At 46.0% G+C, this 25,393-nt stretch overlaps 3 protein-coding genes across 5 annotated transcripts; 1 reads left to right on the plus strand and 2 right to left on the minus strand.

Annotated features, from left to right (window-relative positions):
• Positions 1-1,054: 1,054 nt before the first annotated feature.
• Positions 1,055-7,969, minus strand: LOC102687051 (granzyme B(G,H)-like). Its single transcript, XM_015365502.2, has 5 exons — positions 6,715-7,969; positions 4,266-4,425; positions 2,954-3,089; positions 2,328-2,582; positions 1,055-1,424 (listed from the first exon to the last, which is right to left on the minus strand). Exons 1-5 carry the CDS (start codon positions 6,809-6,811, stop codon positions 1,278-1,280), a joined length of 795 nt encoding a protein of 264 aa, XP_015220988.2. The 5' UTR covers positions 6,812-7,969; the 3' UTR covers positions 1,055-1,277.
• Positions 7,970-8,069: 100 nt separating this feature from the next.
• On the minus strand, positions 8,070-14,356 carry LOC102687250 (granzyme B-like). The gene is made up of 5 exons (XM_006640046.3): positions 14,188-14,356; positions 13,212-13,353; positions 11,493-11,622; positions 9,026-9,274; positions 8,070-8,382 (listed from the first exon to the last, which is right to left on the minus strand). Exons 1-5 carry the CDS (start codon positions 14,237-14,239, stop codon positions 8,236-8,238), a joined length of 720 nt encoding a protein of 239 aa, XP_006640109.3. The 5' UTR covers positions 14,240-14,356; the 3' UTR covers positions 8,070-8,235.
• A 5,584-nt stretch (positions 14,357-19,940) lies between these two features.
• Positions 19,941-24,518, plus strand: LOC102687458 (mast cell protease 1A-like). 3 transcript variants are annotated; one of them, XM_069185987.1, is made up of 5 exons: positions 19,941-20,286; positions 21,023-21,173; positions 22,466-22,598; positions 22,773-23,030; positions 23,807-24,518. In XM_069185987.1, exons 1-5 carry the CDS (start codon positions 19,995-19,997, stop codon positions 23,960-23,962), a joined length of 990 nt encoding a protein of 329 aa, XP_069042088.1. In that variant the 5' UTR covers positions 19,941-19,994; the 3' UTR covers positions 23,963-24,518. The 3 variants fall into 3 exon arrangements, with proteins under 3 accessions (XP_069042088.1, XP_015220991.2, XP_015220989.1); XM_015365505.2 differs by having other exon boundaries at positions 19,943-20,286; positions 22,463-22,598; XM_015365503.2 differs by lacking the exon at positions 19,941-20,286 and adding an exon at positions 20,293-20,465 and having other exon boundaries at positions 22,463-22,598.
• The last annotated feature ends 875 nt before the right edge of the window (positions 24,519-25,393 follow it).

Below are 25,393 nucleotides of genomic sequence, written 5' to 3' on the forward strand. Positions count from 1 at the left end.
AGGGTAAGCAGCACATGGTGAGAGAGCTGGAACTGTGGAAGGCAGGACCTGTTTTCGTCAGAGAGTCACGTGACTCATCACTGTTGACTCTTCCGCGCTTTCAGGATGGGGCTTGGAATGGACACACTCCTCTTCCTGCTAGTTTTCCATTCAGCGTTCCAACAAGGATACAAAGAAGGAATGTTCCACTGAGCCAGCCATGCTGAGCCACCAGTGGCGTCATCGTTACGTTGGGGTGTGTGACAAGTTAGAATGCTCTGACCAAGATCCGACCTGCGCTGGCAGGAAAGAGGGGGATTGTGTTATTTCTTGTCTTACACATGTCCAAAACCCTGTTGAGTTGGGGGGTTTTTTTCATCTCAGGAAACACGTGCTGATGATATGTGGTGGTAAGATTTTTTTCCCCATGTTTTGAACCAGAGGACCACTAGAAGTGCTCTTAAAACTATGAACAGGGTGCACTTCTTTACTCAAAGGGTGGTGGGAGTGTGGAACAAGCTGCCCAGACATGTCGTTGATACTGTGGCGTCTTTCGACAAATGGCTGGACGAGATCCTCAGATGAATTCATTGCTAGCAACCAAATAGGCAACCTTTCTCATGACCGTATGTGTTTAACTCTCAGGCACCCGGCCGTATCCCCTCAGCTTTCAAGAAACAAGGCAGAACTCTCATTCTGAAGTTTCAGCAAGCAATCAGACCTGATCTGAGCACAGGATGGTCAAATAGGCTTCATGGCGATTACATTTTGACTCCACCAGCTTTACATGTACAGGAGTTTCTCCAGATTTTTCCCTATTGTCATATTGCTTACGTGTTTCATAGCCTTTTACCCTTGGCCTATCTTTAAGACAGTCTTATAGAAACAATGTTAACAATAGCAAAACTAAAACTTGTATATCAATGATGATTTTTCCCATCTGTAATACAACCCCTGATGGTGATGAGGAAAGCACAGCTCTTTGCTTAATTCCCAAATCAACAAACAATTAAAACGGATATTCAAATTCTCAGACAGCAGGACAAACAGGAGGACAGGAGACCAGACTGCATCATCACAGTGCAATTCATAAAAAAGCTTTATTTGAAGCAAAGTATGCTTACACATACACTTGGTGACAGGGATCTGACAAGCAAGACGTGTTGCAAATAAGATACAATCTCAAAATTTCAATTCGATGAGGCATTTTTCACAGGCAGGCTTTTGCACAAAGACTGCCAGCCAGCTAGGTGTAAAAAAAAATGTGTCCCTGTGCAGCATTGCTCTTCATGGAAAGCTCAGTTTTTGCCCAGGATGTCTTTAATCCACGGGATGAAGGCAGAGATGTTGGTATAGACACTGGGCTTCTTTTCACAAGGCTTGCTGCCATAGGAGACGACACCATGTGCCACCCCATTGCAGACTAGGGGTCCCCCAGAATCCCCCTGAAATGCACACACACACACTCAGAGAATACAGGAGAGTCCCTATGTAAACAAAGTATTTGGCAGAAAATCAACATTGCAGTACATTAATGGATCAGTCTAGACAAAAGATATTAGAGGGCCAGACCATTATTCTAATTATTGTGAATTTTTATAGCTCTGTGGCCTGTTTGGGAATCTCAAGTGACAGGATGTTATTTAATATGATTTTTTTTTTGTCTGCCTGGCTGGAAACTTAATCGAAACTCCCCCTCGAGGTCTTTGGTTAGCAAAACAGAAAGCATTATACGTAGGAGAACATTGCAATTCGCCTGCAATTTCATCCTCACATTCTGAACAGCTTTGATGCATTAGCGTTTCAGAAGCATTTGCCATGGAAATTACATCATCGGTAGCGATAATAAGACATTGCTTGCAGAAGAATCCCTGATATTTGATCAGGTATGTTTAGCTAGAAAACTATGGCTAGTTTGGAGTGAAGCTTTGAGCTGAACTAACTGAATGTATTCCAGTGTACAAAGATAAAAGCTGTAGCAGAGGTTGTGGTTACCAATGGTTGTGGTTACAACCCCACAAAGATTCATTTAATCAGTTTGGTCCAATTTTTATAATGACAAAAGTGAACTGATGAATGCAAAGAATAATATTAAATACTTTAGTCATCGCCAGCTCCCTCACTCCCAAGGAATGAACCAGGGAGTCAGCTGCAGTGGTGAAGTTGAAGTGGAGGAAGGGAAACCAGAAAAGAGTTGTGGGCAGCCAGCGAGTGTTTACTGTATATGTAGGACAGCGGAAGTGTGACATAACAATTTGACCTCTTTCTGAACTGTTAAACAGCGCCCCTTGCCACCTGATAAGGAATGAAAAGAGGTTAATAAAAAAAGAAAAGCAGCATCGCTGTACCTTACAAACGCCACGCTCAGGAACGCCAGCACAGATCTTCATCTCATTGAACTCTTCTCCCCAGTGGTCCCTGCAGGCCTGCAGGCTCTTCACAGTCACGGTCACCTCCAGCAGTGTGTTAGAGAGCTTGCGTCCTTTCTTGTTGACTGAACCCCACCCAGCCACGCAGCACTCTGCTCCTGCCCCCACGCTGCTCTGATCGGCCGGCAGGGGAATCAGGTTCACCTCATGGCTCAGGCGCGCCTTCTTCTGCAGCTTTTCACAGGAGAGGGAGCAATGACCGTCAGAGCATTCCCGCTGTGGCCACCAGGGCGGCGCTCACACCTTGTAAGACAAGCTGGACCAGGCTCTTGCAGTGCAATTGAGCTTGCCCTGCTCTCTTTGGCACATTTAGGTTCAGATAAATGCAATATTCGAAATATTTGTAAAATATTTAAATTAATATAATAATAAATTATTTAAAAAATGCAATAATCATATGATAATATTTCTTCAAAAATGCATTGCCAACAATACATTAAGTAGCCTTTATTCAAACAACGTGTTTTCCAGCAAAAGGTGGATTTATTTTTATTTACCTCCAATCTGCTTTCTGGTGTTATTTTCTTACTTGACCTGTGTCTTACCTTCAGCATCATGATGTCGTTTTGGTAGTTAATGTTCGTGTAATTGGGGTGAGGAATGGCCTTCTCTACAGGTATGACCTGCTGTGTGGCTTCATCCTCAACGATGTTGTGGGCTCCAAGCAAAACAGTGTAGGTGCTGTGAGACACACAGGGGATGTATTAGCATTCTCGCACAATGTCACCAGAATGACCATCACGCCCTCATCCCACCACGTTCCCACACGGAAGTGCACTCGCGCTAATCAACCTCCATCCCCGAGTGCTTCTGCCAAACGACACCACTCCTGCCAATCAGCCAATCAGCCAACCACGACACTCCATCAATCAGTGCACCTTCTCCCTCGCACAACAGTTCAACCCTCCAGAACCCTCTGCTCCCTGCCTCGTGTTGGTCGTTCTTTGGAGCTCCTACCTTACCTTAGTTTTCTAAACCAGCTCCTTGCTTTTCTCGTTCCGAACCATGGAACTTGCCTTTGACCACGTCTCTCGTCTAGCCCTCTGGTCTAGTTTACTCTGAAAGCTACCTTTTGCCTCCTGACCACCTAAGGTACCGCACAGGGTCCATCCTCCCGTTTGCACAGGGGGTCATTCGTGACCATGACCCCATACAGCCTCCTGCAGGGGCAAACCCTTCAGACTAGATAGGTTTGCTTTTAAAATATCCTTTAATAATCAATTAAGTTGAACAATAATGCATTAAGTCGCACATGGATCAAATGATATTGTTTAAAAAAAGAGAAAGAAAACATCACAGAGAGCAATTTTCAATTTCCCATCCTCTGCCCCCCAAGGTTTTTAATGGCATTTAGCGGGTGAACCATTTCAGGATCAGCCAATTCGAACCAGACCTGTGGTGATATCAGCACTTTTAAAGACTGCGCCGTCTCCGGTATGAATCCCTTTCTCTTCACCCTCTCCACTCTTTGCAATGACCAGCTGGGCCAGTTCCAAAATAGAACTTTGCAGCCTGCACTCTTCCAATACTTCAGCCCAAAGCCCGAACACTAAACACTGAAGACAATCCGCAGCTCAGGTAGACAAATGGGTTTTAAAATAACCTGTCATATTCCGTTACATCACACACGTAATATTTGACTTCACAAACTGCGATTTTCACGTCACATCTTTCTCAAGCTAAAAAAACAACAACCAAAACAAATCCCGTTCAGTAACTACACGACTGACACCAAATTAAAAATGGCCAACCTACTGTATGCGAGAAAGGCCTACCCATCCATACATGCAACTTAGGCCAGACAGACGACAGACGGACGGACACACACAAGGGAAAAAAAGGGCATGGAATACCCACAGTCCTTTGCAGTGCGCCGCAGTCATAATAAAGTCATCACGGATCAGAAACCCTCCACAGCTGGTTTTTCTGCGCTCTCTGCCAATCAGCAGGTAGGCCATGTAGGGGCGGCTGTGCTTGCTGACTTCATGTCCTCCGATGATCTCGTCACCAGAGACACCTGTCAATCAAAGAGAGCTGGACTCAGGCCCCCCCTCTCAAAACAACAAGGAAGCTCTGCGCCCCACAGATCCCACCCCAGCACCTTTCCTGGATTACAGAACGTTTTTAATTCATTGATCTCTGTTCCGTTTTCACCTTCACACTGGATCGATTCTCACCCACAGTGCACCACATCTGGTTATTAAATGGTCAAATCACTTTTTTTATTTTTATTTCATCTTATGCTACCAGTGTGCAGGAATGCTGTGGCCAGTCTGCAGTGATATTGCGGCCAATGTGCAATGATATTATACTGAATGCTGTAATTCTCTGGTCATAACGCAGTGATATTATCAAAAAACAAAACGAAAGTAGATTTTTTCTGTCTAGCAGCTCTTCTGTGCCACACACTCAGACAGCAAGGAAGTCAGTCAGAACTTGGTGTTGTTTTAAAGATCGGATCAGCTCTAGTCAATCAGTATTGCTGTTCTGGGGCAGTTTTCACATGAGCCACACTGAGACAGTGGCACAGATATTATTAGGCTTCTGCCTGCTAAATAAATTGATGCAAAATAAAAGTGTCAACAACGAACATGAAAAGCCATTGTGCAAGGGCATTGGTTTTATATCTTTTACTTGTGTTTTCACAGGACACTGTGCAGAACTCTCCTTTCAAGCTCATTCGTGTTTCAGAAAGCGCTTGACAAAGGGTTTGCATGGCACTTGAATCAGCCACATGAACTAAAAGGTGGACCGGCTGCTTTTGAAATGAACACACCTTGCCAAAGAGTTGTCAGCTACCTATATTGCGATACGTGTTGGGGCCTTGATAAATGTGGAACAGGTATGTCTCCTAGCCATCTCCTCCTGGATCAACTCCCTTCATCTGAACCTCAAGACCGCTTGTAGTCTTCTCCCCCCTCTGTGGGCGCCTCCCACCTCTACTCCTCTGGACTCCACCACCCTCCCCCTGCTCCTCAGCCAAGAGTCTTAGTGTCTCTCTTGTTTCCTCCCTGTCCTGCTCCCTGCACATTTCTCCTCTGGCACGCTCCTGTCGCCTCCTCTGGAGCAGCCCAGCCCCTGTCCGGGCCCGCGGACCAGAACCAGGACCTGGTCCCAGCTAGGACCTTGCAGACCGGGCCAGTTCTAAAGGACGAGCTCGGTATTTTGTCTTCCCTTGTTTTGTTCTCAGCCTAATCCATCCTTAGATGAGGAGGACCTGAGGGAGCTGGTCCCTGGTACAACAGGTTGAGAAACGCTGGCGTTTTGGACCCCTGTGACTCCTGCTCCTGCTCATCCAGAGTTTGTGACTCTGCTTGACTTTCCTCTTCCTCGCTGTTCTCATGCTCCTCTGTCACTCCAGTGTAATTTGCTAATTGCACTTGTTCACTGGACACATGGCACACAGTGCATGTGGAGTCGTTACTTTCCTGCATTGCTTTCTCTCTACCTGTATATGCTGGCTCCTTCTACGTCTTACTACTGCCCTTTTTCCTTTGCAATTACACTTCCTGCAAGCTTTGTACACTGTGTGTCATTCTGGAGAAGGCTGCCTGCACAGCAAATAATATTAAAAACAACAGCGACAGCAGGGTGCTGTGGAGGTTCATGCTGCTGTTTCACAGCCCTTGTGCAATGGGTTCAGTTCTGCACAGGGAACATTCTGTCTGCAGTCTGTGGTTTGTATGTTTTCCCCGCATTTGAGACGTTTTTCTTCAGATGCTCCGTTTTCGTCCCAGAGAGAAATGCTGGGTAGGTTAGCTGGTGTGTGTTTGTGTACCACCAGTACTGGACTGGTGTTTGGTTTAGGGGTGTCCTGTGCTTCTAGGATTAACGATGAGATGTTCTGACCCTTTCCAGGAGTAATGAGTTCCTGATTCACGATAGAGTGATGGATAAGAATACAATCGTCATCCAATGAATGCTACTAGCACCAAAAGTGCCTGAATATCTAACAAAAATGTAATGCTTTTATTTTTATAATGTTCCATGATGGAGACACGACACTTGTGCTGAATCTTCCTGTTTATTAACAGTGCATAAGTCAGCCTACATTTCTTTGATATGGAAATAATGGTATCAGCAACTGAGTTCTTCATCTGTTGGGAGAGCTTAAAACTTCTGCTCTAAATCAGCTACAGAGCACAGGCTTCATCTGCTCACTACCCGCGCTGCTGTTTCTGTCAATAATTCTGCTTGTTGCACGCAGTGTTAACGAGTGGTGATCGCAGACAGAATGAGAAATGACCAGTTCACAGACCGAAGACAGACACAACAGTAGTGGAAAGAAGAGAGGATTCATATCTACCTGCGAGTGCAGAAACCAGGGTGAGCATCACAAGGACGCACAGAGTCACCATGCTGGGAGTCTGGGCTGTGCGTCTGCTTTCGGGTTGAAATCTCATCTGAAGGGTTTCAGCAGGGCAGTGGTTTATCTGCGTATTTAGCAACTACTCAGCAAGCCTTCTGCAGTTCTAATTTGCATCACAGACAAACTGATTGTAGCCCTTATCAGACTACCACGCCAGTGTAGAAAATAAGCACTTATCTTTGCTTTTAACTTATTTTGAGCAGCTTGAGAAAGGTCATCTTACAATTTCAAGGCTACTTTTACAAGGTAGAGGTTAATTCCACGCTGAAAAGTAGAGTTTTGATCTTGCAGTGCATTCCTGACCCTTCAGCACAGTGGAACGCAAAAGTGTGGATACTTCTCATTTCAAACCATGGTAGCTCATTCATTAAGTTCAATATATATATATTGTTATTTAAGACCTACTGATCTTGCATTGGAGAGAGATATCACTGATAATTAAAAATGCTACAATAAGCAACATGTGTCAAACTATGCAAATTAATGAACAGCACTGTTTAATTGAGGGGTGCCAATAATTGCCAAGCAGTTACTACCTCTCTGGTGTTCATAAGAATGTCTCTCTTGGCCTTTTCCATAAAAGTGAACGTCAAGCAAAGCTGATCACAGTTCCGAGAAAAGTATTGAAAATGTAAGATTATACGCGCTTTCCCACCTTTTAAAATGAAGAATCCAAAGGCAATAGGGCCATCTTGAGGTCATAGCTACACACGACCCATTTCTTTTCCATGTCTTTGCGATTGGCTCTCTGGCTCCCTCTAGAGTCAGCATCGGGTTTAGTTATTGTCACCAAAAAGCTCACTTAAGGTGTAGTACAAGAGTGCTTAGAGACGGTGCTTTCATCAAGCCTGTTCATGAGGAATGACAAACACCCAAGAATAAAGCATCATGGAGCAAAATTGTGGCTTAACCCGCTTGGCTGAGGGCTGACCGGCCAGAGGACAAGGGGACCTGGACCCCCATGCAGGGTGACCAAGGGGCAGCTGCAGAGGTGGAGGTGGGATGCAAGAGACATGCAAGAGAGAGACACAGGGATCTCGTAGGTATTTATAGCATCTGGGAGAGGAATGGATGGTCAGGAGCGATTGCTAATTACTGACAGCTGAGTCCAATTGAGCTTGGTTGTTGTCATGCCTCCCGAATTTTTTGTTATAAACTCCATTTGTGAAATGCTTGTGCTGAGAGGTCAGCATTACTCTGACACAGAGATCTTGGCTTCTCTTTCGAGACAAACTGGTCAGCGGAACTCCTCCACTGTGCTAATGCACCAGATTTCATATAAGCAGAGAACATGACTTGGGGACCATATATTTTGGCAAAGATTCAGCAAGCAGGACAGGTTACAAAATAATTGAGCACAGCTTCACTGCAATACAGCTTGAGTTTAAAGGTCCATTTTGCAGACAGGCACTCAAGCCCGCGAACAGTTGTTTTATATACGGGCTGCGATATGGAAGCTCAGTTCTGCTCCAGTGTCTCTCTGATCCAGGGCTCGTACACGGAAATCTTGGTGTAGATGGTGGGCTTCTCTTCACAGGGTATGCTACCCTGAGAAATGATGCCATGTGCCATTCCTTCACAGACCAGGGGTCCCCCAGAGTCCCCCTGAAATACACACACACAATAGGCTGTGAGCACTGCACACCTGCATTTTAACAGGGCTGCTTCTCAAATTTCTTAAATATTTTTCTGGCCCACTATCCTTATTTCTCAGTGATACCTATTCAAACCTCGTTGGGCACCTGTTCATCTTAACACTGGGCCCCTGAGCAAGGCCCTTCACCCCAACTGCTCCAGTATAAATGGCTGACCCTGCGCTCTGACCCCCAGCTTCTCTCCCTGTCTGGGTGTCTCATGGAGAGCAAGCTGGGGTCTGCAAAAAGACAAATTTCTAATGCAAGAAACTGTATATGGCCAATAGAGTGATCTTAGACTGCAGATTCACCAGTGCTTACAGGCGCTTAGAACACATGCCATGCGCCTGCTATCTCAGACCTGTTACCAAAAAGGCAGTGAAGTGGGGAGAGTATCTCTGCTGTTGTACCCTGGAGCAAGGTGCTTCAGTCTGATTGTGCCACCAATAGTTTTAAAACCTTTCAAAACTTTTTTTTTAAGGGGCTTAAACTGAATATTCACATAAATCAAATAAAACTAATAGGGTTTTTTTTAAAACTGGGGTTGAAGGTCTCAGGTGCTAGCTGATAACAGAAGAGAATACCACAGTAAAACTGAAGTGTGGTTTCAGTACCCTGCAGATTCCACGGTCAGGGATGCCTCCACAGATCTTGGTCTCGTCGAAGGTCTCCTCCCACTCTTTCCTGCACTCCTCGTCGCTCAGCACCGTCACTTGCGTCTCCCGGAGCTCGGGAGAGCTGTTTCTCCCCTCCCTGTCCACAGCCCCCCATCCCGCCACCGAGCACACGGTCCCGGGGGGCACCCGTCTCCACGGCACAGGAATCAGGCCCACGGCCTCCCCGAGTCTGGCCTTCTTCTTCAGCTGCGAGACAACAGACGCGTTCGGGACTGTTCGGGGACTCTCGCGCGGGACCCGAGCGCGCGTTCTCGAACCGCGGACCCTGAGCTTGTGGACCGCGGCCGCGCGCGTCGACCAGCGCCTTGTTTTCGCTTCTCGCCCAGTGTAAGTAAGCAAGATCACGAACGGGCTCAGGCAAACCGTTTGTTTCCTATTCCTCTTAATCCGTGGACAATAAAATCAAGCGTTTCTAATTACGTTCTAATCTACAGACACTGTAGCAAATCGTCCTTCGCCTTTTGATTGGGTTCATTAATTTAATTGTGGGGGTGATGGAATTAACTTTATAATTATTTGCATGTTTACATAAACTTTTACATATTTTTTTTATCTATGTGGTAATTTTTGATTATTTATTCATTTTATTTATTTATTTTAATTTTATTCGTCATCCTTTGGCTCATTTTGTGAAGACTGCAACTCAATCATGACAATAACACATTTGAACATCATGGCTCAATTGCAACGATCCTCCCGAGTTGGTACGCAGCTGCGTATTAAGTTGCGGTTTAGTTAGTACGGTACTTTCTGGCGATCATTTCCAGCTCTGAGTTCAATTGCAGCGAAAACACGTGCGGGACACAGTTGGAGTTCAGCTGAATTTGTGCTTAATCCGGTTTCCAGGGCTCGGCGTCGTTGTTGTCCTAATTAGCCCGAACTTCAGGGGACTGTGCATCAGAACATTTCAATTCATCTGATAAGTGGGTTAATACGTAGGCCACGTTAATATTGTAACGGGGTTCACGTGGGTATGCACCCTCACCGCTCAACAGGGACCCAGCCTCTTGAGCCAAAGGGAGATCTCCCGTCAGCCCCGGGGCTGCGGGCCCTGCTAGTCACAGGGAAGGGCGGTGACGTCACCGCGCTGGTAAACCGGCTCGCACAACCAACGGAGGTTCTGATCCTCTTGTTGTATTTGTATTTGTAAATTTCTATATGTTTAATAAAAATTAAAAAAAAACAACCAATGGAGGCCGTATGCTATGCGTTTAAACTATACAATTATTACTTTGTCTGTTTCTTGTTTATATTTAAACTATATTTCCTGACAAATTAATGTTAGTTTTTAACACGAGAACTGCATTTAGGCTACAGTTTACCGGATGAGGGGACGTAGTTATTAATGAGCTACTCAACTGCTATTAGTTACGAAACAAAGGAGAGGCGCAGCGTTTGAAACAGAACTCTCTGTACGATCCATTTCCTCATTATCCCTGCTTTTGTCTTTGATAACCACAATAAAATATTTAACAAATCGATTCAGTTGACTCCCATATTTTAAAGAACACATTGAAGGCTCACGCTCCGTTTCTATAACTATTTGCTTAAGTTCTGTTCTCTTCACTCCCTAGGATATCTTAACATTCACAGCTAGTAATAATGATTGACATTGAATGTAATTATTAGTAAATGACACTTTTGTTAACACACACGTATTAATAAACTTCATTATGAGTCAATGTGGTATGGGTGTTAAGCAATTTGAGGTAAATATTGCAATCATTTTCCAAGCGACGGATGCATAAATTCAGTACGTAGTGACGATATTATTTCCACGACATTCGAGGGCCTTCTAGTGCGATCTAGCGCTACGCCAAGTACGGTACTAAGCTGCTTAAACCATATGACGAGGTGGTGTAACTTAGTCCGCTACTTAAGTCACCTCTAGAGGGCAGCAGCTGTTATTTTGTGTTCGTTGCAATCGAGAACAGGTTTAGCACGGCGCTGCGGACTGAGCACAGCGGTAAAGTTCGTTGCAATTGGTCCTAAAGTGGAGCACAAGTTTAAACCGCAGCTGCGTACTAAGCACGGGTTGAACTCCTGTTAGTCCGCTGCTCTCAGTTCGCTGCAAGTGACCCCGTCTGTTCCAGCCACTCGGTGCCGCCATCCCTAAGATTCACGATTGACAGTTGTCTGCTTTCTAGCTTCTTAGCTCTCTGTAAGTTCAGTGCACACATCAATCTTTTCGACAACTGCAATGACGAAAGTTCAATGTACGATTTGTTTCCTGTGCTGGATAGTTTTAGTGAGGAAAACAAAAACGGCTCACCGTGACGTCACCGCTAATCTCCTCCCACCGCTAGTTTATTTCTGCCGAGTTGGGGCAAATTCTGCAGTAGAGGTGGGGGGGTCTGTATTTGTTCCTTTACAGCAGTAATGTAACATGATCTGGAGTGCTTACCTTCAGCAGCATGATGTCATAGGTCCCGTTGTTGTAAAGGGGGTGAGGAAAGGACTTCTCCACACCTATGACCTGCTGGGTCTCCTCATCTTGAAGGATGTTGTGAGCCCCAAGGAGTGCAGTGAGTTTGCTGCATGTATATACACATATACAAGGGGTGTATGAAGCAACCATGATACAACTCTGTGCATGGAGGAGTGGATTTGGAGCAGAGAAACGACAAAATAAAAGAAAAATAAAAGAGCGTTTGCCTGATGACACCGAAGGCCACCAGAGGGCGCAGTTTATTTCTCGATGTTTTTTTTAAAGATTGCTGGCACTGTGACCCGCAAAAACTTCATTTCTACATTTCTTCTAAAGTTTGCTGGCAATGTGACCCGCAAGTAGATGATCGCATCGACTAAGAACCACTACAACAACAACCATAGCGATACCAATTCAGCAACGATAAATAAAAGTATAGAGTACCCTTTCTAATAATATCACAAGCTCCTGTCCAGGATTGTACAGTCCCATAGCTGTGAAGCCAGAAAACATTGATTTTAATTAAGTCCTTAGGCAACACATAAGATCAGAGTCTCTGCACAACAAGTTCAGAGGAGCAGTGTAGCAGTTCAATACCGGCTTTGTAATAGTAAGGAGATGAACTATTCAGCGCTTTATATGTCAGCAACAGAACCTTGTAATATGTTCTGTATTTGACAGGTAGCCAGTGTAAAGGAGCCAGGACAGGGGTTGCATGCTCCTGAGAACCAGACTTTGATAAAACCCTGGCAGCAGAGTGACTTATTAAGGAGTATACTGTAGCTGATGCACCAGTAAACAGGGCGTTAAAAGTGGCATATTCCTGATGCAACAAAGATATGACAAACATTTTCAGTAACCTTTAAAGAAAGGGGTGGTCTTAATATTGCATGGATGAAAAAGAAACCTCTGTATAAATTTCAACAACATTAGTTAGAAGGTTTTTAACCGACATAGCAGCACTTGTTTCCATCGCAGCTAAAGACAGTTTTCCCATTTGCATAGCTGGTGTGGGTAACTCATAACGGAGAAGAGCTTCACTTCTGCTCCGTGACTGTTAAAATGCAAAACCCTCCCCCACTGCTTGATTCCAGATGAGCGTCTTAACATCACTGGGCGACCCACAGCAGAGAGAGCTTCAGTCTGCACTTGGACAGTATGCACACTAAGATTTGAAATTGCTCGGCTTAATCAATTATTTTCTGCCTGATGTGTCCAAAAATGTCAATTGCTTAAATTCAGGAGGAGGTATCAGAACTAACACCCAGCTTACTGATTGACTATTATCTACCTCAACGGTAGAAGGCTTGAATCAAGGTGAATCAAAAGGTTCAAGTGAGCTCAAAGCCAAACTCATGAACTTTTTTGGAATAGCCAATACCTTTCCTTTCAAGAACCGTCCAGATGAGATCTTTGAATCAATTAGCAATTGATTTCCCAAATAAATGCCCCTCCCCCCTCTTGTTTAAAAACATATGATCTTATATTCTTCAGACATGATAATTATCAGATCATGTTAGCTGGTAAGAGACAGAGGTTCTGTACCGTACCATTGTCTGTGTGAACATGTTCCATCTGGTCACGTTTTATTACACCACATTACGTAATGTTTTAAAAGAGCTGGTCAACTTTGCAAGCCGGCATAGGCGGCACATTCGTGCAAGGGTGAGGACAGGGATAGAAACGAATGCTTACGTTCCTCCACAGCTTGCTGCAGTCAGGATGAAGTCTCTCCGAATCAGAAAGCCCAAACAGCTAGTGTGACGGTCGGCTCTGGATATTATCACATAGGCCATGTAGGGTCTGCTGTGAGGCTGGGCGACTTCGCCAGAAAACACTGTCGAGCAGACAGATTCAGTCACAGTTTGAACAGAAACCTCACCCAGAGCTTTCATCTCCAGCTGGCTATCGCTCCAGTGCCCAGCTGGACCAATAAGTGGTTTTCCACTGGCTTCTCTCACTACAGAGTTTCAGCCTTTTCTTTTGCAAAATGATCATTATTACTGTAAGACTAGATTAGACTGGATTAGAATTTGCACTTTGCCTACTGCTCCAGAATGTATTTGCTTAGAAGGCTCCCCTATCCAGTGTGATAGAGGTAGAGCAAAACTACTGCACTGTATACCAAAACTGCTACTGCGTCTTCTACTACTGCTACTGCTACTGCTATTGCTATTGCTACTACTACTGTTAATGCTACTACTACTACTGTTGCAACTACTGCTACTGCTACTGTTAATGCTACTGCTACTACTACTGTTATTACTACTGTTACTGCTACAACTGCTACTAAGACTAAAATACAACTAAATTCAAAATGAAATTCCGGTTCAGATTATAAATTGACGATACCAATGTAGCATAAGCAGTCTTGTGCAACGGAGTCATGGTATCTGCTCTACAGTGTGTTTCACTATGGTGAAAAGTTTCACTTTGGGCTGCTCCGTATAACCCAGGTGAGGTTTTGTAAGGTTAACAGTTTTGGTACAACACAGTAGTTTTAATACGGGTGCAAAAAGTTAATGAGGCGTCCGAAAATGTCCAAAAGAGCTCCTTCACAGCTGATATACTGTTTTACAAAACCTAAGCGTAGCCAGAACTCTCCATTTCCAAGCACACAAACCTTACAGTGGCCCCTCATTAAGAAGCAAGGTTTTCGTGATTACTGTACCTGCAAGAGCAGAAGTTACACCGAAAGCCAGAAGTGTGTAGAGAATCTCCATGCTGGGTGTGCAAGCTGTAGAGCTGGGTCTGGGCTTGGCTGTCTTCACACAAGCAGGCTGGGCTCTGGTCTCGGGTTTTTCAGCAGAACAGTGTACTTAACTGCAGCCTTGGCACCTCCTGCAGAGAGGCACACAGGTCTGTGTGGATACATGCCAGGGGCGGCTCAAATGCCAATCAATGGTTGAAAACAGGCACGATCGAAACTGAATTAATCATTCTCAAATGGACACAAAATAACAAGAGCTGGAGGGAGAAGGGCTGTAATTTCACACAGTAGAAAAGTAAGATTTGCACAAGTCTATTCCATTTACATTAAAATAAAAAAGAAAAGGATGCAAGATTACAAATTACATCAGAACCTATCCATCTTCTAACTGATTTATCCAGTATAGGGTTGGAGAAGATGCTGGAGCCTATCCCAGGAAGCACTGGGATACATGATGGACATGATGCCAGTCTATGACACACATAGACACACTTATCCAGCCAGTACAGTATGTCTCTGGACTGTGGGAGGAAACTGGAGCACCCAGAGGAAACCCATGCAAACACAGGGAGAACATACAAACTCCACCCAGACAGCACCCCGGGAATCTAGGGTCCCAGCACCATGAGGCAGCAGTCCTAACCACTGTACCATGCTAGCTGCTGTTAATTATTATAATAGAATCTTGGAGAAATAGCTGCTGCTTAAAGTGACGTTTTTCCTCAATGAATAGCATGAACATGGTCAGGTACTCATCCTGATATTTACACCACTGTGGGACAAATCGGCAGTCTCTGAGCGGCCTGTGTCAACAGGGCCTCCATCAGCCTGCGGTCAGAACGTGGCAGCCCTTCTCTGTTCCTGTGTGCCATGCCCATGCCCCTCGGCTTCAGAGTACTGTTGGCACACAAACCCTGCTTCCTGTGAGGTCTTCTGTGCAGCTCGATCTACCCGCAGCCTCGAGATCTGTGGAGCAGACAGCCTCCCCCAGCAGACGCCACACTGACACTATGCCGGCCCCACTCCTGCTGTTGCTGGCTGCCCTCCTGTCTGTGCTGGCACACAGGGGCCACGATGCCCGGCTCCACAGACCCATGGCAGCAGGCAAGACAATGCTTTATACCTAAATAGATATAAAAGATCAGGAATGATTGTCACTTTACAGTTGCTTTACTTTTAACGCAGACAGCAGTTTGAGGACGAAAGAGGTCAGACCACAGCAGGCAAGTGAAGGGCTTGCTTTAGGAGGGGCTACAGAGAAAGCTACTGTATATGCATTGTTTCACTGCTGCTAAGAGCTCAGGGCTTATTAAATTTTGACATGCAAAATCCGAATAAAGACTTTGACTTTTGGGATCTTGCGTTTCCAATGCAATGGAAATAGTCAACCAGCATTACGGTGTGTGAACATGTTTTATGTTTACTCCAATGGTAATAATTAATCAGGGCTGGAATCGTTTCATTTGTTTGTTTGTCTTTCTGCCCTGTACTTGCTGCAGATTGCAAAAGCATGGGTCAAAAGCTGCAGAGCTTTTATGATCAAGGCAGCTAGGGAGAGATTGTCTTGGACGGGTCTGTAGAGGTGACTTCATCTCCTCGGTGCCTCTTCAGTCAGAAGCACGAGCTTCAGATTCATGCAAATCTAAAGAGATTAACCAACAATTTAAAAGCCTTTCCTGGTTCAGACCGCAACAGGATTTCAGCATAATTACTCATGTCTAGAGCAAGCTGTGTATCTGTCTCTGTCTCTGTGCCTGTCATGAATTTTCCATCTCCTACCCCTTCTGTGAAGGTTCTGCAGCCAGCACCAGTGATGAACAGAACCTCTTATGATTCCAGTCTCCTTAGGCTCAGTGATCGTGAATGGGAGAGAAGACAGGCCACATTCCCTGTCCTACATGGCCTCCCATATAGCACAACAGCCAGCACATCAGTGGAGGGTTCCTGGTGTCTCAGCTCTTCGTCATTACAGCAGCACACCATTACAAACTCACACCAAACTCAATTAGCTCACAATTAGCCCAAACTCAGGGGATTAGCTCCCCTGACCTGTGGGACAGCTGGGAATTAAGCACGGTTACACTTGAGGAACTCATCAGTTGGAAACAGTGGAAGAGAGTTAAGTTGTACCTTTTTGGCTCTGATCTGGGCAATGCATGAAGATCGTTAAAATGATCCGTCAGAGCTAGACGTCTGTGGGATTTGTGTATAGAGAAGAAGAAATGGGACCTTTCCAAAAATCAAACCATGAGGTTTTTTTTTATTTCTTTTCAATGCTAGGAACTGTAGTGGCACTGACTAGTACTAGACAAAGTACTAGACACCTACTAGCTCAGAATTCCTTTCTGAAATGCACAGCATAAATCCTGCTTGCACATTGGAATCTCATAGTGTTTTCTTCCCAAAGGGGGAAAAACCTAGTGGTGGTGCTTGGCACTCAGGCCCTCACCAAAGCAGAAAAGTCCCTTCGGTTTGGCATGAAGTTGTACCATGTTTATGCCAGGTACGACATGCTAGACAATGACATCATGCTGCTGCAATTGAGTAGGAAAGGAAGATCAACAGTTTCTGCAACCCAGCCCTGCCTAGATACCTACCAAAATCCCATCTTCCCATACTATCAGTTCTAAAATAAATCGATGTGTTCAGTGGAAATAATTAAATGCCATTCTGTGCTGAACTGGCGTCCTGTCCAGGGTGTGTCCTGCCTTGTGCCCGTTGCTTGCTGGGATAGAGTCTGGCTGCCCTGCAACCCTGAACTGGAAGAAGTGGTTTGAAAATGGATGGATTAATGACAATTAATAATTTTTAGACACAATAATGTCTTTAAAGTCATTACCTGTTATGCCAGGCCTACATGCCAATACATATTTTGCTTTTCCTAAGCAAAGCATGTAATACATACACATGAAGGTCTATATGCAAGTAGATGAAAATTATTTTTCCTTTTATTCCTTTCCTTTTATCCTTCAGAATTCATTTCAGTGGGCCAAATTAGTCCAGACAGATTAAAAAAAAAACTCTGGAATTCAAGAAATATTCATGAATCAATTTATTGCTGCTTCTCATTGCAAAATATAAGTTATATTTAAAAAAATAAATAATTCGGTTTGAATCCTGCTCTTGAAATCAAAGGCCATTGATCGCAATTAATATTGTACAATAACTGATGGCCCAGTGGATGGTTGGATTTTAGAATAAACTGCTTTTCTGACATTTTATTAGCTGTTTCTATGATGGGCAACAGGTATATCGAGCTACTGTTACTAGAATAAGGTCTGTTGTGCATTTATGTTACTAGCACCATTATGAGGTATGCTGACATAAACTAGGACAATAAGCTCTCCGCTCGATTGAACACTCTGAATGTCTTTCCGGCCAGTCTCTGTACCGCGTGGTTACAATGTGGTGCCACTGTGATAAATGACTCAATGTCTGTCCTGTCTGTGTGTCAGCATGTTTCCCACCCAGCTCAGTGCTCAAGCGGCCCCATCTGCTCGTACCCTAATCTTTTCCATCTGTGGCCAGTGAGATCACCTGCCACAGGGTGTGTAGGTGCAGCAGAGTTTTTCCTTAAAGAAGAGATTCAGATTGAAACCGAGCCTTACAAAATGCTTGGTAAAAGCATATAAGATGCAGTAAAGTGTGGTTTAGTCATGGCAGGATGCTGGTAAAGCACAGAGATGTTGGAAGAGCAGTGTCAAGGTGCAACAGGGCCGATGAGATCATCATCCAGGAACTTCTGCACAGAAGTGGACCTGTGAAAACTCTCACGTCCCTCTCGCTCTGCGACAGTACCTGCCTCGGAGAAAGCTTGTATCTCTCCGATCTCGGCAGTCAGAATAACTCAGAGCACAAATGCCCAAGAGTTTCAGAATGCCCTGGCGCTCATGACCAAGTCAAAACAGGAGGACGGTGGAAAGGTGACGACTCTGAATGATGTCATCAAGGTCTGCCCACGGACTGGCATCGCCCCGCACCCCACCATGATCAAGCGCCTGAAAGAGCTGCATAATGCCGAGGATGCTGTACGCTGGGGGGGGGTGGGGGGGCAAAGGAGTCTGTCAGGTAAGGGGAGGCCCTTCCAAGCCAGTGTGCTGCTAACATTGATCGTTCTATATCACCTACTAATAATAATGCTCCAACACCCTGCAACTCACGACTGGCAGCCCACTGAAGCAGGTGTGAGCCTGGTCAGTACCTGGATGGGAGACTCCTGGGAAAGCTGAGGCTGCTGCCGGAAGAGGTGTTAGTGGGTCAGAAGGGGGCGCTCACCCTGCGGTCAGTGTGGGTCCTAATGCCCCAGTGTTGTAACATGTGACAAATTCTGTTGGTACTTTGGAAGCCGCCGCTGCAAAACAGTCCCCCCGACTCTGTGTATTACTTTATATTGTGTGAATGACTGCGTATTGTCTAGCAATTGCACAAGTGCTGATTGACAGTGATTCAGCATGATTAGGCAGCAGCTCTGCTCACCCCAACTGGCGACCAACGTGCTTGTGCACACATTTACTGCACACACACCCACATAACCAAGACTTTCGGAATGTGGGTTGCAATTAAGATGGTATCAATTGGCAACAAAAAAGCACAACGTTATTTCCTATGATCACGGCCTGCATGCCTAGAACCAGTTCTTCCCCTGCAGCACTTAGCGTTTCTTAGATGACTCCATTTTCAGAGGCGAACATGTTACCTAACCCTCCGGCCTGCTTGTTTTGTAGTTAAAAATACCCCATGGGCTGGAGAGAAGACATTTGCAAAGCATGTTGCGGCGATTGTGTATGGTGGCGAGGTTGTGTTCGTCAACCAGAGGTCACACCACGGAGCATCTTGAAAGGAAACAGAGCATCACTGAGGCATGTGGGAACTTTGCTGTCTGTGGCCAAGCTAAGTATACACACTGAGGCACTGTGGTCTATCAGATCAAATGCAGACACCATACTTTACACTTTAATATGAACCACTTGCAACGAATGAATTCAGATTAAGGAACTGCAATCACAGAGGTGCTAATATATATTTTGATGAGTACAGGTCCTGCACTATGCTTATCTGAAATAGAGCGTTTGTGATTAGGGATAGTTAGGGTCTATCAAGCCATCAGTAGGATATAATAATAATAACATTACTTTATTAATCCTTTACAATTTCTTGCATTAGGAATTATCTTTTCGCATACCCCAGCTTGCTCTCCATGAGACACACAGACACAGACAGGGAGAGAGCCTGGGGTCAGAGCGCAGGAGCACTAAGTCTCAAGAATCAGTGAGCTGCTGTATCTATTTTCTATGTTCTGAAACATGGATACCACACTCATTCTGCTCTCCTGCAAGTCTCCTTCCAGCTAGTCCTGGAGCAATGGTCAATTAAGCAATCAAGGCTCAATTACGCAATTAAGAAGTAGGACAGCCCAGAGCTTGGTTGTAATGGAGGCTAGAACACTCAGCCCAGATTCAGCAGAGAGACTCTGTGAGTGGGGTGGAGCAGTGGCACTGTGGCTAAGGATCTTCGCCTGTGATTGCTGGTTCAAATCCTGCGGCTGGCAGAGGAATCCTACTCCCTTGGGCCCCTGAGCAAGGCCCTTCACCCCAACTGCTCCAGGGGCGCCGTATAAATGGCTGACCCTGTGCTCTGATCCCAAGCTTCTCCCTCCCTGCCTGTATGTTTAATGGAGAGCAAGCTAAGGTATTGGAAAAGACAAATCCCTAATGCAAGAAATTGTATTTGGCTAATAAAGTGATCTTATCTTAATCAAGATCTCAGCTATGCCCTTTCTCCCTGCAGAGACACAGGTTAGGGGGGGCTTCTGTTTTTCAGAAACAGAGGAGGGCTACTTCAAAGGGTTTTTTTTTATTAAATTAACCTCAGCTTCCTGTGAGGTGTGTGCAGGGGTGGGGGGTATTAAAGACGAGCCACACTTGCATATCTGCCTCATAGAGGTCCCAGAAGCCGAGAAACAGCCACCCCCCACTGTGAGCCACAGTGACACCATGCTGTCTGCACTCCTGCTCCTGCCTGCAGCCCTCCTGGCCCTCCTGCCTGCGCTGGCACACACTGGTAAGAGTCCACACTGCTGCTCACAGCCTAGAGCCGTCAGGCCGGACTGATCCTGGACAGAGGCCAGCAGTCTGATGGCACGTCGATGCTGTCCGACCTCCATCGCGCGCGACGGGACCTTAGGGGGGAAACTGGCTTCAGAACTGATCTCAAACAGACACTGTGGCAACGTGCTCAAGGTGCAGAAAAGGGTTCATGTTTCCATTGAGTTTTAACTGTAATCTGTGTCGTATCCGAATGAATGTGAAATACTGCAGACTCTATTCTCAATTGATGTCATCCAATGCATTAAATTCCATTTACATTGTTGCGGAAAAGATTAATTATCGCACCCCGCTGTGTATGGTGTGCAACCAGCAGGCTTGTCACCATAAGTGTTTTTTCACACTTGGCTAATTGCTCAGAAATAAACTGAATGTAATGATTTGACTGGTTAGTTTCTGAATATATACTTCTGGAAAGATATTGCAATCACTTGATGCTTTTTAATGCTGCCCAGTGTACAATGTGTGAGCTGTGACCCGATGGTGGTATTGCTTAATGGTGCAAACGCATTAAGGGTCCTGGAGCAGATATAAATGTCTTTAATGACAAGTCAGCCTAGACATGCTGTCTGTTCGGCTCCAGGACACATACATACCACAGTTCAATTAAAGTTTCTTCTAGTCCTTCCAGATGTTGTGTTCAGGCCTTTTGTGTTCAGCGATCTGATTTTCTGTCTTTAACTGTGCTTTAGGCTCTTTCGATGCAGACATCATCGATGGAGAAGAAGTCAAAGGAAAATCACAGCTGTACATGGCATCCATACAGGTGAATGGGACTCACAGGTGTGGAGGCTTTCTGATATCGAAGAACTTTGTCATGACTGCTGCTCACTGCTCCAAGGGGTAAGTTGTGGAGAGCACACTTCTTCCAAACTGTTCTATAACCGAGCCCAAATGAGCTTGATTGTTCTGTGTGACGGTTTTGATTTGATCATTTCTTTCTCAAGCCTTGAACCAGGGCTCTCAAAGTCTGGTATGCTGGGGTTCTTAAACCTGAGCTCTCGGTTAGACAGTCTATTTACTTAATTGTAATTGTATTTATTTATTGCACATCTGCAGTCATGTTTAACATGTCTGCATTGTTTCGATTCAAACTGTTTACTTGTAGTACATTGTCTACTGTTTATTTGTATGTTGTCTTGATGCACTGTCTGCACTTTGTGTTTCAACAATCGAGAGACTTTCTGTAAGTCAGAATTCCATTGTACCAGTACATGTACCGGTTAAATAGGGCAATAAAGTTCAAGTTCAAGTTAATTAGCAGCATAATTATAAAACTTCTAACTGAGCTCCAAGGTTCTAATGGTAACTATGAAAACTATTATTTACTGAAGTAGATGATTTCAGTAATCACCCTTAAGAACATAAAGGAAACAACCTTAAATTGTGTTAGGAAAATCCTATATATGTCTAACAAAAGAAAATGCTTAGGGTAATTGTTTAATTGGCTACTCAGGTTGAAGACATTTCTTTAAGTCTTCAAGCGTGTGTCCGTTTTTGGTTTAAAAAGTGAAACCTGAACCAGGGGCCATGAGTGGAAATTAAGTGGAAGTGGCGTGAAAATTGAGAAGGAAGGGCACTTCTTTACTCAAAGGGTGGTGGAGGTGTGGAACAACCTACCCTGTCATTTTTGTTGAAACTGACTCCTCGGCTTTTTAAAAAAAAACCAAACAGTTGGACCCTTGGGTCAATAGACTACTAACTTCCTCCACTCAGCTGTAACATTCCTTATGTTCTTACGGCAGGGAAAACTCGGGAATCGTAGATGCTTTGAATTGAGAGTAGCCCTGTCCTTTCAGTGCTTTCTCTCAACACAATGGTGCAAGAGAACAGCAGAGGATTTTGATGTAGAGGGTAGTGAGGTAACGACCAACAATAAATCAGAATCTTATGCCATAATCCTTATGGTGTACCACACTGAAACAGCAGAAAAGTGATATAAAAATAATAAAATCGCAGCCAATACATGGGAAACTTGACAAAGCAAAGCACACCCGTAGTTTAAGTGTGGAAGAAACCGTACAATAACCTCAGCCAACCCGCAGAGAGAAACATCCACACGCAGCTCCAGGTCAGACGAACGCGACCGGAGACGCGATGCTTTGTCAAAGCTGGTTCTTCTTCTCCCTCAGCAGCGAGAGGATGAGCGTGGTCCTGGGCGCTCACAACATCGCGAGCGCGGACGCGCGCAGGTACGGCGTGAAGCGAGAGTACAGACACCCCGACTTCAAGAACGTGACATTAGGCAGCGACATCATGCTTCTCCAGGTACCAGCGGCGCACCCCGCTCTCCCCCCGGCGCTAAACCCCCCCTGGTTGCAGAAGCGGCACAAAACCGGACGACTCCTTTCCAGACCGGCAACAGGACCTATTTTCCCCCCGTATAGAGTGTATTTTCATTAATGCGACATCTCGTATGTGCTTTGTATCTATGTCTAAAAGCTGTCCAAGCCAGTGAAGAGAGGGAAGGGGATCAATGTGATTAAGTACCCGCGCAAAGACAGAGACATCAAGCCGAAGACGAGCTGCACCGTGGCCGGCTGGGGCGCTACTAAAACCCAGGGAAGAGCCGTGGCGAGCCTCCGTGTTGTCAACGTGTCCGTCATGGACACGGAGGTCTGCCGGAACATGTGGCAGAGAAAGCTGCCCGCCGACATCATCTGCGCTGGGGGCTACAAGACGAAAAAGGGCGCCTGCCAGGTCAGCGCACGGGCACCCGCGTCCGAATCACGCTCTGCGAAGGGGCGTGAGCCCTTACTGGAGAGCACGCAGGGAGCTGTTGAAAAAGCCTGCGTCTGTGCTTTTGTCATTCAGCTCTGTTCCTTTCCCCTCCCAAGGTCCTCGGTTCGGCTCGGGGTGTGTTCTGTGGGGAGTTTGCATGTTGTCAGCAGAGCCTGGGCGGGCTGGTGACCTCCCCCCTCCCACAGATATGGTGCTGATATGGTGATGGACTCTTCTAAACCATCCCTTTCCTGGTGTCCTTGCTGTTAGCTTTGGGCTGACCAGGGACCTCACTGGGAAAAGTGGCCTTTTTGAAAGTGGATGGACTCTGTCCTACCTGGTCTTTGGACAGTCTCCTGCCTCCACGTTGGCACAGTCATCTCCTCAAGAGAGCTGATTCACCCCCCCCCCCCCCCCAGGACCTGTTACTTTGAACAAATGTTCCCTGCTTTCCACGCAAAGTGATTTGAAAGGCTGTATTTTAATTCATGTGGAAGACCTTGCATTTTCAACAGGCAGCTTGGGTTAGATCTCTAAAGTGAGCCACAAGTTCACGCTGTCATAACAAGCCCCTGAGTGCTCTCATCCGCCCCTGCAACAGCACAGCCAAGCTCAGCGCAGGAGCTGCGGTAGAATGCACCCGACCTCGAACCCGTGCACCAGACACACCAGCAGCGAAACGGGCAAAGATTCAAAGCCGGTACCGGCGCCCCTTTCCGAAGCTCCTGACTCTTCCCTTTCTCTGTCCCGCGCAGGGTGACTCCGGGGGGCCCCTGGTGTGCGGAGGTGAAGCCCTGGGCATCGTCTCGTTCAACTCCGGCAACTGCGATTACCCCAATTGGCCCAACATTTACACGCGGGTCTCCAAGTACCTGCCTTGGATCCAGAAGATCGTGAGACAGAGCAGCTGAGGTCCCGGACAGACGGCGGCGCGACACCCGAGCCAATCGGCTCTGTAATCGCAGATCAGTTTATTTGTTTATATGCGCAAGTGCAATGGAATGCTTATACAAAGACGTTAGTGCAACACCGAGCATACACACAGGTCCGCAGCAGAAACAACCATTTCAATAACATACGACTTAAAAAGCAAGTCAGACAAGCAGTGTGAGAAGGAAAAAAAACATCAGTGTGAGTCAGTGGTGGGGGTAGAGTTCAGTAACTTGACAGCTTGTGGGCAGAAACTGTCTCTGAATCTGGAAGTTCGTGTCTTTATGCTCCTCTAACGCTGACCAGAGGGCAGGGGGAGAAAAGTGGGAAACCAGGATGACTGGTATCCTTACGATACATCCAGCCTTCCTGAGACAGCGAGCTGTAAAACTGTCCACAAGAGAGGGGAGCTGTACTCCAGTGATGGACTGGGCTGACCTGAGCACCCCCTGTAACGCCTTCCGCTCAGACAACGCGTTCATTCGCTTCTCGCTGTGCCCGTCTTCCGTTTCGCTCAGTAAATAAAATCAAAAATCACGTTTGCCTGTCTGTTTCTTTACAGAGTATTTCCCTGATACACCTTCGAAATCACACACACAGGGAGGGAAGCGATTAAAAAGTTAGAAAGGAAAACAAAATCGCAGGGTATACAGTTGAAAGCCTTGAATTAACTTGGGAACTACGTGAAAGTGCATTTGATAATCTACAGCAGGAGGCACATCTTTACACAAAGGGGTGTGGGAGCCTGCAGCAAGCTCTTCAGTCGTTATGTTGAAATTCGTAATAATAATTGCTTACACTTATAGCACTTTTCTGGACACTCCACTCAAAGTGCTTTACAGGTCAGGGGGATCTCCACCCCCACCAGTGTGCAGCCCCACCTGGATGATGCGCCAGTCCGCTCCCCACACACCAGCTCTCAGTGGGGAGGAGAGCAGAGTGATGGAGCCAGTTCAGAGAGGGGGATTATCAGGAGGCCATGATGGGTAAAGGCCAGGGACGCCTCCCATCAAGGCTCACACCTGCTGAGCTTCAGTGGGCTGCCAGTAAGATCTCTAAGATCGGCTCCCAGTTGACTTTTTCACCAGCTCGACGCGCACCATGCAAATCACAGACGTGCAGCGAGTGTGTCAGAGGAGCCTCGGCCTTTGATGGGGTTTGGCCGGCGGTTAGGATGAAGTCCTTGGTGACGCTCGGCTGTTGACTTGGTGCTGGAGGCGCCCGACCGGATCCGAAGCGGGAGGAGCTCAACGCGAGGGAGTCAGAAGAGAACCGGTCCTGCGGTGCACCGCGGCAGCTGCAGCGCCCGACGTGCGCTCGGAGACCGAGCAGCTGGGAACCATGACGAAGCGCGACCCTCCTGGTTTCGTTTTTTGACAGCACCTCGCCCCGGGGATACCACACACACGCCA

This window comes from Lepisosteus oculatus, chromosome 29, assembly GCF_040954835.1.
Source record: "Lepisosteus oculatus isolate fLepOcu1 chromosome 29, fLepOcu1.hap2, whole genome shotgun sequence".
Lineage (NCBI taxonomy): Eukaryota > Metazoa > Chordata > Actinopteri > Semionotiformes > Lepisosteidae > Lepisosteus > Lepisosteus oculatus.

What these genes read in the sequence shown, in the direction of transcription:
- LOC102687250 (XM_006640046.3), bottom strand. Translation starts at nt 14,239, where the DNA reads ATGGAGATTCTCTACACACTTCTGGCTTTCGGTGTAACTTCTGCTCTT. An exon ending in TGTAACTTCTGCTCTTGCAG is followed by an intron (nt 13,354 to 14,187) that starts GTACAGTAATCA and finishes TCTGCTCGACAG; the next exon opens with TGTTTTCTGGCGAAGTCGCC. An exon ending in ATGACATCATGCTGCTGAAG is followed by an intron (nt 9,275 to 11,492) that starts GTAAGCACTCCA and finishes GTTGTCTCGCAG; the next exon opens with CTGAAGAAGAAGGCCAGACT.
- LOC102687458 (XM_015365505.2), top strand. Translation starts at nt 19,995, where the DNA reads ATGCCCTTTCTCCCTGCAGAGACACAGGTTAGGGGGGGCTTCTGTTTT. An exon ending in GCTGCTCACTGCTCCAAGGG is followed by an intron (nt 21,174 to 22,462) that starts GTAAGTTGTGGA and finishes CTTCTCCCTCAG; the next exon opens with CAGCGAGAGGATGAGCGTGG. An exon ending in CGAAAAAGGGCGCCTGCCAG is followed by an intron (nt 23,031 to 23,806) that starts GTCAGCGCACGG and finishes TGTCCCGCGCAG; the next exon opens with GGTGACTCCGGGGGGCCCCT.
- LOC102687051 (XM_015365502.2), bottom strand. Translation starts at nt 6,811, where the DNA reads ATGAGATTTCAACCCGAAAGCAGACGCACAGCCCAGACTCCCAGCATG. An exon ending in ACGACATCATGATGCTGAAG is followed by an intron (nt 2,583 to 2,953) that starts GTAAGACACAGG and finishes TCCTGTGAAAAG; the next exon opens with CTGCAGAAGAAGGCGCGCCT. An exon ending in CTGAGCGTGGCGTTTGTAAG is followed by an intron (nt 1,425 to 2,327) that starts GTACAGCGATGC and finishes TGTGCATTTCAG; the next exon opens with GGGGATTCTGGGGGACCCCT.